Genomic DNA, 12,093 nt, shown 5'->3' on the forward strand with positions numbered 1-12,093 from the left:
GGCATCCCATATGGTCCCCGAGCCTGTAAGGAGTGATTTCTGAGCATAGAGCCAGTAGTAACCTCTGAGCACTGCCCGGTGTGATCCAAAAACCAAAAAAAGTTTTATTTTTGGGCCACATCCAGTGATGTGGTCCGTTTTGGGTCAGCTGCGTGCAAGGCAAATGCCCTACTGCTGCGCCATCGCTCTGGCCCCTCCTAATTTTGTTGGTTCTTTTGTTTTTTTGGGGGGCCACACCCAGTGACGCTCAGGGGTTACTCCTGGCTATGCGCTTAGAAATCACTCCTGGCTTGGGGGATCATATGAGATACCTGGTGATCGAAACCGTGGTCTGTCCTGGGTTAGCACATGTAAGGCAAACTTCCTACACTTGCACCACCGCTCTGGCCCCTCTCTAATTGTTTTTTAATAGGACCAGAGAGTGCACAACAAGTGGCTCTAGTCTTTACATTTGAGAGGCTCAGGTTTAAGTCCTTTATGACCCCTGAGCACAGCTGAGTGCAGACTTCTAAGTACCAGGCCAGGAGTGGTCCCCAAGTACCTCCTAAAATGATCTCTTACTAGAAATTGTATATATCAAATTATCTACATAAAAAATAATTGAGTTCTTTTGAAATTATATTCTTTTTTTTTTTTTTTTTTTGGTTTTTGGGCCACACCCGGCATTTTCTCAGGGGTTACTCCTGGCTGTCTGCTCAGAAATAACCTCCTGGCAGGCACGGGGGACCCATATGGGACACCGGGATTCGAACCAACCACCTTTGGTCCTGGATCGGCTGCTTGCAAGGCAAACGCCGCTGTGCTATCTCTCCGGGCCCTGAAATTATATTTCTTATTTTTTAACAATGATAGTAAGTGCTTCAATTTCTTTTTCCTTTAAGGTGGTCTCGTGGATCATTACCATTTGGATATTTGGTTCACTAACAATTTTCTTACTTGCCAGAGTTCTTGGTGGAGAAGTAAGTAATTCTCAACATAGTACTTTTTTATGATATTGCAGATAATATCAATAATTATATTTGTTATGATTGTCTCTTAGACCAGGATTGCTTTTAGTTAGATGATCAACTCATTAGTATTATGTAAATAAAATGATATGATATCTAAACAAAATATTACAAGAAACAAAGAGAAAATAAAGATCTCATTTACTGTGTAGTACCTTGAAGCAGTAGTAAGTAAAATAGCGTGATACTGGAATAAGGACAGACCCTCAGATCAGTGGAAGAATGGAAAAATCCGGAAACAGGCCCCTCCAGTATATGATCAGTTAACCTTCAATAAAGAAGAAAAGAGGAAAGGGGAGCCTTGTCCAGTGGTGTTAGGAAAATTGGTCAGTCATGTGTTATATAAAGTGAACTCAAACCGGGCTGGAGAGATAGCACAGTGGTAAGGCGTTTGCCTTACATTCGGAAGGTCGTTGGTTCAAATCCCGGCATCCCATATGGTCCCCTAAGTCTGCCGGGGGTGATTTCTGAGCGTAGAGCCAGGAATAACCCCTAAGCATAGCGGTGTGACCCAAAAACCAAAAAAAAAAAAAAAAAAGTTAACTCAAACCTCTTTTTAACACCATGCACAAAAGTCTAATTTTAATTAATTGAAGACCTCCATATCAGATCTGAGTCATTTAGGTACACAGAGGAAAATGGAGGCATCATTACTGAGGAAACTGAATCAGCAATTAAAAGCAAAGATTAAAAAAAATGGGACTACATTAAATTAAGAAGCTTTGCACCTCAAAGGAAATGATTTCCAGATTATCAAAACAGGCAGACTGGAAGAAACTATTTACCCACCATCACCTTATATAGGGCAGTATCCAATAAATGTAAAGTACGGTAGAATCCTACAGGAGAAGAGATAAACAGAAACTTCCTCAAAAAAGAAAAAGAAGGGGGCCGGAGAGATAGCATGGAGGTAAGGCATTTGCCTTTCATGCAGAAGGTTGGTGGTTTGAATCCCAGCATCCCATATGGTCCCCTGAGCCTGCCAGGAGCGATTTCTGAGCATAGAGCCAGGAGTAACCTCTGAGTTACCAGTTACTGCCAGGTGTGACTCAAAAAAAAAAAAAAAGAAAGAAAGAAAAAGAGAGAGAGAGAGAGAGAGGAGAGAGAGAGAGAGAAATGTACAGAAGGCATGAAAAATGCTCATCATGTTAGTGCAAACCAAAAATCAAAACAGCGAGGTAACATTTCACACCACAGGTGCTGGGGCAGTGGCATAAGGATTAAGGCATCTGCTTTGCCCACACTAGCCTAGGACAGACTGCGGTTCTATCCCCCGGCATCCCATATGGTCCCCTAAGCCAGGAGCGATTTCTGAGTGTATATCCAGGAATAACCTGCGAGCATCACCGAGTGTGACCCAAAAACTAAAAACAACAGCAACAACAAAGCATTGCGTACCACAGAGATTGGCACATCCTGAAATGAACAACAAACAGTGTTGGTGAGATGTGGGGAAGGGACCCTCATTCACTGCTAGTGGGTATGTCATCTGGATCAGGGGGGATCCTATGGCCCTTCCCCAAACATCTTGGAGTAGAGCTTCCACGTGACCCAGCAGTTCCGTTCTTGGGAATACAACTCAGACTTCCAAAAGATGCAGAAATGACACCTGCACTCCATGCTCACTACAGCACTATTGACAGTGACCAGGATCTGGAAACATCCCGAGTGCCCGAGAACAGATGAGTGCTAAAGAAACTGGGGTATATGTACACCATGAAACAATTTCTCCTGAAGGAAAGATGCAGCCCATGCACTTGGGTACTCTATGAAGGGATCCAGAGAGTTGAGTGAAGAGAATCAGGAGAGGGGGCCGAAGCAATAGCACAGAGGTAAGGTATTTGCCTTGCACACAGCCGACCTGGGTTCAATCTTGGGCATCCCATATGATCCCCTGAGCCTGCCAGTAACAATTTCTGAGTGAAGAGCCAGGAATAACCCCGGAGTGCCAACCAGATATGACCCAAAAACAATCGAACAAAAGAATCCAGAGAGGGCCTGACACCATGTGAAATCTAAAGGAACTTCCTAGGAACTGTCAGCTGTCTAGAGGCAGAAGGAGCAGAGAGCAGAACTGGTCTTCAGTAGGAAGCTTGGCACTGGGGCAGGGAGAGAGGGGTAAGTCAAGACACTGGGACAATGGGAAGGGACAGTGGTGGAGGGAAGTGGACACTGCTGAAGAGATTGGTATTGGGACATTATACACCTGAAACTTAATAATAAGTAACTTTGGAGCCAGAGAGATAGCACAGTGGTAAGGCATTTGCCCTTGCATGCGGCTGACCTAGGATGGACCTGGGTTCAATTCCAGGCATCCCATATGGTCCTCTGATCACTGCTGGGTGTGACTTCTCCAAAAAAACATTAGTAGAAGGTGTTGGCATTGAGGGGAGGGTGCAGTCATTTTATCCATCAATGCATCACTTCTGTTAGGTTGTCACTTAAACTAATAAAATCAACTTGGCCAAAAAAGGAGGCAGAGAAGAGACTTTCCTTAGGAGCAGTCTTGAGTATAAAGAACTCAGTAGGGGCCGGGCGGTGGCGCTGGAGGTAAGGTGCCTGCCTTGCCTGTGCTAGCCTAGGGACGGACGCGGTTCGATCCCCCGGCGTCCCCTATGGTCCCCCAAGAAGCCAGGAGCAACTTCTGAGCGCATAGCCAGGAGTAACCCCTGAGCATCACAGGGTGTGGCCCAAAAACCAAAAAAAAAAAAAGAACTCAGTAAAAGAAAATTTATAAAGGGCCTTCCATGGAGGCAGGAGGGGAGCTGGGAATATTGGGGAAGGATGTGGACACTGGTAAAGGGTAGGGTATTGGGGCACTTTACCCTGAAACTCAGTCACGACTGACTTTGTGATTCACAGTGATTCAATTTTAAAAATGTTCCAAAAATAAATAAATATAGTGGGTGGGATACTTTATGATTTCTTTTTTTTTTTTTTTTTTTTTTTGGTTTTTGGGCCACACCCATTTGACGCTCAGGGGTTGTTACTCCTGGCTATGCGCTCAGAAATCTCTCCTGGCTTGGGGGACCATATGGAACGCCGGGGGATCGAACCGTGGTCCGTCCTACGCTAGCGCTTGCAAGGCAGACACCTTACCTCTAGCGCCACCTTCCCGGCCTACTTTATGATTTCTTGTTCTCATGTTTATGGAAGTTCAAACAGATGGCTGATATATTTAATATTCAAATGACTCTTGATTTTTGTGACATTAACCTTAAAATTTCAAAAATTCACAGGTTGCCTATGGCCAGGTTCTTGGAGTTATAGGATATTCCTTACTTCCTCTCATTGTAATAGCCCCTGTACTTTTGGTGGTTGGATCTTTTGAGGTGGTGTCTACCCTTATAAAGGTAAGTAGTGTGTTATTAAAAATAGCTTACTGTGGGGCTGGAGAGATAGCATGGAGGTAAGGCGTTTGCCTTTCATAGAAAGTCATTGGTTCAAATCCCGGCACCCCATATGGTCCCCCGAGCCTGCCAGGAACCATTTCTGAGCATGGAGCCAGGAGTAACCCCTGAGTGCTGCTGCGTGTGACCAAAAAACAAATAAATAAACAGCTCACTGTTTCTCACTGCAAATACATACTATTCTCTGACTGAGAATATTATAATCCATCTGTCAAGAATTGGTAATATTTGTGACTTTACTGATCTCACATTTCATTTCTTTCCATTTCTTTCTTTTTCTACCTTTTTTCTTTTCATTTCTTTTCTTTTGGTGTTTGGGTCATACCCAATGGCGTACAGGGGGTTACTCCTGGCTCTCACTCAGAAATTGCTCCTGGCAGGCCTGGGGGACTATATGGGATGCCGGGATTCAAACCACCATCCATCCTGAATCTGCTGCTTGCAAGGCAAACATCCTACCGCTGTGCTATCTCTCCGGCCTCCTTTTTTCTATCTTTTATTGTCAGGAAATTTTGTCTGGAGGATGGAGAACAAAAAGCCAGTGATCCCTGAGAGTGTTGGCCTCAAAAACATTCTCTAATATGGGCCCGGAGAGATAGCACGCGGCGTTTGCCTTGCAAGCAGCTGATCCAGGACCAAAGGTGGTTGGTTCAAATCCCGGTGTCCCATATGGTCCCCCGTGCCTGCCAGGAAACTATTTCTTTTTTTTTTGTTTGTTTGTTTTTGTTTTTGTTTTTGGGCCACACCCAGTAACGCTCAGGGGTTACTCCTGGCTATGTGCTCAGAAGTTGCTCCTGGCTTGGGGGACCATATGAGGACACCGGGGGGATCGAACCGTGGTCCGTCCAAGGCTAAAGGCTAGCGCAGGAAAGGCAGGCACCTTACCTTTAGCGCCACCGCCCGGCCCCATAGGAGCTATTTCTGAGCAGACAGCCAGGAGTAACCCCTAAGCATCGCCGGGTGTGGCCCATAAACCAAAAAAAAAAAAAAACATTCTCTAATAAGTTTTTCTTCTCTAATCTCTTTCTGATTTAGATTTGGAGAGTTTTTTTGATTTTGTTTCTTTTTTATTCTTTTCTAGTTGCATTGGAGGGACTGGAGAAGTGAGAGTACAGGGAAAGTTTAGGTATTTGCATGGTGGGTAGTCAAACTCTGATTCCATCATTGGTACTGCTTCTGGCTTCCCAGGCACCTCAGTGCACTAACCCTGAGCATAGAGCCTTCATTTGCGTGCATATGGGATGCCGGGGGATCGAACAGTTGTCCATCCTAGACCTAGCACAGGCAAGACAGATACCTTAACTCTTGTGCCACTGCTCCAGTCCCCTGAATTAATAACTTCCTATCAAGTGAGGTACATGTGGTTCTAAGTAGTGATTTATATATTTTTGTATTTTTGGGTCATACCCAGTAGCGCTCAGGGGTTACTCCTGCCTCTGTGTTCAGAAATCACTCCTGGCTCAGGAGACCATATGGGCTGCCAAGGATCGAACCTGGGTCCGTCCTGGGTTAGCTATGTGCAAGGCAAACGGCCTACCCACTGTGCTACCACTCTGACCCTAGTGAATTTTTCTGAGTGGACTTTGTTGTGCTGTATTAAATTTACATTAACATATATCCATTTTTTACTCTATCAGTTTAAAAAATTATTGTGTGGGCCAGAATGATAATTATAGATGGTCGGTCTGACGTGTGCTTTGCCACGGTAGCCACATCGTAGCCATATCACCCCTAGACAGTGGCCTTCAACTACTGGTGACTGCATTGGTGTTACTGTGGTCCTAGACCAGGGTGCTGGATAGGGACCAGCCCGCAGGCAGAAGGGTGAAGAACGCTGCCCAAAATATTAGGTATATAAAACTGCATTTTTGACACCAAAATGCACTTTCCTTTTTTTTTTTTTTTTTTTTTTTTTTGGTTTTTGGGCCACACCCGGTGACGCTCAGAGGTTACTCCTGGCTATGCGCTCAGAAGTCGCTCCTGGCTTGGGGGACCCATATGGACGCGGGGGATCGAACCGCGGTCCGTCCAAGGCTAGCACAGGCAAGGCAGGCACCTTACCTCCAGCGCCACCGCCCGGCCCCCACTTTCCTTTAAATTTCATCTTTAATTCCAGTATAAAGGAAACCATTTTAGAATTGGATCACTAGTTGCTAGAGCAGTTGGGATATTTACCTTTCATGCACCCAAAATTGGTTTGGTCCACTAGGTACCACCAGGGATGATTCCCCAAGCACAGAGCCAGGAGTAAGCCCTGAGCATCATTGGGTGTGGCCTAAAAAGCAAAAAAGAAAGAAAAACACGGATATGCCTCAGAGACTACAAGTAAAGATAAAAATTAGGAGAAAAAAAAAGATGAAAATTAGTTTGTGTGGGGCCAGAGCAGTGGCGCTAGAGGTAAGGCATCTGTCTTGCAAGTGCTAGCCTAGGATGGGCCGTGGTTCGATCCTTCAGCGTCCCATATGGTCCCCCCAAGCCCTGAGCATCACCGGGTGTGGCCCAAAAACCAAAACCAAAACAAAACAAAAGAGTAAATATTCCCCCCCTTTTTCATTTAATTCTATTTTTGTACCTATTTCAGGAAAAATGGTGTGATATTTTGGTAACTATTGTGTAAAAATTTCACTTAAAGATATTTAAATAAATAAGGGGGAAATAATACCTTTTGAGAATTATATTTCTGTCAGCTGTATGGCCTGCTCCTAAATCACCGGAGATAGTTGTAAGAATTATAACTAGGTCTGGAGTGATAGCACAGCAAGTGGGGCCCTTGCCTGGTACAATCCCTGGTGCCATATGTGGTCCCCAAAGCAATGCAGGAGTGATCCCTGAGCACAGAGCCAGGAGTAAGAGCTGTTCACAGCCCCCCAAATTGCCAAAACAAAAACAAAACAAACTTTTAAGTAAATTGAAAACTAGACCCTTCCTTTAGAGATCTTACACAGCTAGAGTGAATCTTAGAATTCTTCTTCTTCTTCTTCTTCTTCTTCTTCTTCTTCTTCTTCTTCTTCTTCTTCTTCTTCTTCTTCTTCCTCCTCCTCCTCCCTCCTCCTCCTCCTCCTCCTCCTCCCTCTTCTTCTTCTTCTTCTTCTTCTTCTTCTTCTTCTTCTTCTTCTTCTTCTTCTTCTTCTTCTTCTTCTTCCTTTTTCTCCTCCTCCTCCTCCTCCTCCTCCTCCTCCTCTTTTCTTCCTTTTCTTCTTCACATTAACTCCAGGTGATTCAGACAAGTTTTATAGCAAAAGACCATTTCACAAGTCCAGGAGCCTCTGTGGAGGGATGGACATTTTAGCAAGTTACTGTTAAGTCGGCTCCGTTGGCAAGGCAGTTATTTAAAATAAAGACTGAGGAGCCAGGGAGAATCCTGGGAGAGTGTGCGCTCCCCACACAAGGGCCCAGGCTCCATCTGGCACCACAGGGTCCCACCTCACCCCTGCAAGAGGCCCAAAAAATGCAAGTCTGTGGAAGCTATTTTCCTTGTGTGAAACTAAGAGCTGGGTGGGAACTGACACACTCTAATGCTCTATCTTCTGTCCCTTTGTCTCTTCTCAAAGCTGTTTGGTGTCTTCTGGGCCGCCTACAGTGCTGCTTCGTTGTTAGTGGGTGAAGAATTCAAGACCAAAAAGCCTCTCCTGATTTATCCCATCTTCTTATTATACATTTATTTCCTGTCCTTATATACTGGAGTGTGATCACCGCCATACACGAAGAGAAAAGACAGGTCAAGTACGCAGAGGCTGGGGGTTCTCATGAGGGGACGGATGGAAAATCCGCTGCTAGTGAAATTTCCACATCACAGATGTAAACGCAAGTTTAACATCCTTTTTTTAAACGATACCTTTTGTATTTAATTAAACGACTGCTGTTAAACATCTGGAGTTTGGGGGTCAGAAGTCTAAATTGTTTGATTTCTTTTTTCATATTCTAGTGAATAAAATGTAAAAACTTGTGTTTTTTAAGATTGTGTCAGTAGTCACCTAAAAACTTGTGCCAAAAGCACCTGCTGTGGTAATTAGATCCTCACTTTGAAAGGTAAATATAACAACATCTTACTAATCTAAAAGTGCAATTTTTTTCCTTAAAGGGTTTTCTCCTGCACCGCAGGTCCTGTAGATATATATTTATATTTATACAAATATATTTATGAAATAATTCTTATTCACAGACTATATTTCTGGATAGCCTAAAAATAAGATATTTTAAATCTGATGCTTCAACTTTCTTTAATTTGGCCCATTAATCTTTTTATTTGTAAATTTAGGTTTTTTAATTGTCTATAATTTTTTAAAAGTCTCATTCATAAATGCATCAAAATGTCCTTGTCAGGAATCCTTAACGACGAAGACTCATTTTAATATTTACTGATATAGACTTGATTTGTTTGAGTATGCATTTTAAAAAACTATTTTTGAATGTCTAAACAGCTGATCTCGAGTTTCTGTTTATCTGTCTGACCAAAGGAGCAAGAGGTGTAATAGATATGGCATTTGTTAAAATTGTCGGTGTGTAGTCAAATGGTAATATTTATAGCTTCAGTAAATATTTTTGAGTGGCACTCCTAAATCATAATAGTTGCTGGAAAAGAGACCATTGAAAGCCTCGTGGTCCTGAACAATGTTACATGAACTAGAAAAAAAATAATAATAAAATGGTTCCCAGCCACGTGTTTTGTTTTCTAACAACTTGTCCTGCATTCCTTGCTATCGTAAGAAATAGTAGGTGCTCACTAACAAATGTACACTATTCGCTAAAGGAGATATTAAAACTCTGCGTGAGCATTTGTTGCCAGCAAATTCAGACTCTAGGCTCACCTTGCATCTTAATTTGTCACATAAATAAACTACGCTCGTAAAACTGCCGAGGCAGGAAAGTAGCTCAGCAGCAGACTGCTTGCCTTGCGCATCCGGCCTGAGTTCTGTCCCCACCTGCAAAAGGAAAACTCTGCAAATGCCTGGGAACTATTAGCAAATGACTGCACTGTCCTTTCTGGTTGCAACTGGAAATGTCACCTGAAACCCTCAGTCAATGGTCTGGCCATCTCTTTGCATGTCTGCCTTCAGTCACTTGATCCAGCAGGAAACGGGAATCAGCGACTGTGAGACAAGCTGGCAGGTTGGCAAGAAATGAAGTTCATCTTTGTTTCTTCCCTCCATCCACAATTCAGAAACACCTACACTTCAGATGCCTGAAGCGGCCTTTAAGTCAGAGTAATTTCGGAAATTACACCGTATTGTTTTTTTAAGTAGGCTTAGGAAAGTCGAAGTAGCACAGTAATCAGACATCTGGAAACAAAAGTAAAATCTGATACTAAGGAAGGATCTAGAGCAGAGATTCCGAAATCTTTTGTGTGTGTGTGTGTGTGTGTGTGTGTGTGTGTGTGTGTGGATTTTTTTTGTTGTTGTTGTTGGTTGGTTTTAGCCACATGCAACTTTGCTCAGCACTCAGGAATCTCTCCTGTGTGTGTGTGTGTGTGTGTGTGTGTGTGTGTGTGTGTGTGTGTGTGTGTGTGTGTGTGTATGGATTTTTGTTGTTGTTGTTGTTGGTTGGTTTTAGCCACATGCAACTTTGCTCAGCACTCAGGAATCTCTCCTGGCCCTGAGATCCCCAAATTTAACTGGCCTATTTTAAGATTAAAAGTCAGCTCCCTGGGCTGGAGCAGTAATATAATGGATAAGGTACTTACTTGCCTTGCACGTGACCAATCTGGGTTGATCTCAACATTCTGGCATTCCATATGGTCCCCTGAGCACTGCCAGCAGTGAAGTGAAGCCTGATGGGTCTGGGCTCCCCTCAAATACCTGGAAAGCTGCCTTCAAGTGAACAAACAGCACCCCTCAGGCACTGGAGAGAGAGTGCAGCTGATAAAAAAGGCACTCAGCCCACCCAACTTCAATCCATGACTTCTCATAGAATCTCCAGCCCCAAAAGAGAATCTTTTAACTGAATCACCATGAGATATGCAATTATAAAAGTCGTGCATGGGGACACCAGAGCTATAGCACAGTGGGGAAGGTGTTGGTTTGCATTGCAAGTGGCCAACCCAGATTCAATCCCAGCATTCCATATGGTCCTGCAAACACTACAGGAATAACCCCTGAGCACCATCAGATGTGTCCCCCCCTCCCCAGATAAGCTATTGATGGTTGAGTTTTAATCATACAATGTTAAAAAAAAAAAACCACTATTTTTTATAGTAATGACAGCTGTACAATGATGTGAATGCCCTTAATGTTCATAAAATAGACTTGAAAATAGCTCAGGCTAAGGCTTGATTTTAGGCATATTTTATACTGTACAAAAGGGAGGAAAGTGCCCAGAATAAAATATCAACTGTGTTCTCACATTTCTTTCAAATGTAATGTCATAGACAAGCAGCTTCTAAAAGGGTTCAAGAACATGATTGTTGGGCCTGGAGAGATAGTACAGCGGCGTTTGCCTTGCAAGCAGCCGATCCAGGACCAAAGGTGGTTGGTTCGAATCCCAGTGTCTCATATGGTCCCCTGTGCCTGCCTGGAGCTATTCCTGAGCAGACAGCCAGGAGTAACCCCTGAGCACCGCCGGGTGTGGCCCAAAAAAAAAAAAAGAACATGATTGTTTGCTATGTAGATTGGATTTCTTTTGAGCCCTCCTGGCAAATGAGCGACAAACAGGAGTTACTCCTGGCTCTATACTCAGGGATCATTCCTGGCAGTGCTCAGGGTACCATATAGGATGTCGAAGATAGAACCCAGGTTGGCTGTGTGCAAGACAAGCACTCTACCCCACTGTACACCATCTCTTGGCACCACTGATTGGAACATTTATTTTTTCTTTTTTGGTTTTTGGGCCATGCCCAGTGATGCTCAGGGGTTACTTCTGGCTGTGCGCTCAGAAGTTGCTCCTGGCTTGGGGGGAACTATATGGGACGCTGAGGGATATGTCCTTGGTCTGCCTGGTGCTAGGCAAACGCCCTAGTACTGTGCAACCACTCCGGCCCCAAACATTTCTTGAAACACCCTGTTGTGTCTTAGTTTTGTGCAAAAATTGGCAAAAAAAAAAAAAAAAAAAAGGAAGGGGGACCCAAGCGATAGTATACAGAGTAGGTCTTTGACCCCAAGGGTCCTTTCAACTCAAGATTTGTTCTCCAACACCACATATGTTCCCCTGAGCCCCTCAAGGCAAGGAGTAAGCCCTAAGCTCTGTTAGGGGTGCTGCCTCCCAAAATTAGATACCAAAAAAAAACAACAAATTGTTTTGTGAAGTGAGATATGATGCCAACTGATAAGAATGTTAAATGCAGTGTCCAGGCTGACTGGTCCATCAAAACTTGTACATTTTCAGGGGCCAGAGATATAGCACAGCGGCGTTTGCCTTGCGAGCAGCCAATTCAAGACCTAAGGTGGTTGGTTCGAATCCCAGCGTCTCATGGTCCCTCCATGCCTGCCAGGAGCTATTTCTGAGCAAATATCCAGGAGTAACACCTGAACACTGCCCGGTGTGGCCCCAAAAAAAAACAAAAGATCTTGTACATTTTCTTAACAAGAAATGTTGAAGTCAGAGCAAATATTAAGAATATGAAAACATGGGCTCGGAGAGATATCACAGCGGCATTTGTCTTGCAAGCAGCCGATCCAGGACCAAAGGTGGTTGGTTCAAATCCCCAGTGTCCCATATGGTCCCCCGTGCCTGCCAGGAGTAAC

The 12,093-nt window shown here is 43.9% G+C and overlaps 1 protein-coding gene across 1 annotated transcript in view; it reads left to right on the forward strand.

Annotated features, from left to right (window-relative positions):
• Positions 1–9,076, forward strand: part of YIPF4 (Yip1 domain family member 4) — a 33,317-nt gene extending 24,241 nt beyond the window's left edge. Inside the window, 3 exon segments of the mRNA XM_049784242.1 lie at positions 882–959; positions 4,247–4,360; positions 7,969–9,076. Coding sequence (XP_049640199.1) covers positions 882–959; positions 4,247–4,360; positions 7,969–8,106 — 330 coding nt within the window. The 3' untranslated portion in view covers positions 8,107–9,076.
• The last annotated feature ends 3,017 nt before the right edge of the window (positions 9,077–12,093 follow it).

This window comes from Suncus etruscus, chromosome 12, assembly GCF_024139225.1.
Source record: "Suncus etruscus isolate mSunEtr1 chromosome 12, mSunEtr1.pri.cur, whole genome shotgun sequence".
Classification (NCBI taxonomy): Eukaryota; Metazoa; Chordata; class Mammalia; order Eulipotyphla; family Soricidae; genus Suncus; species Suncus etruscus.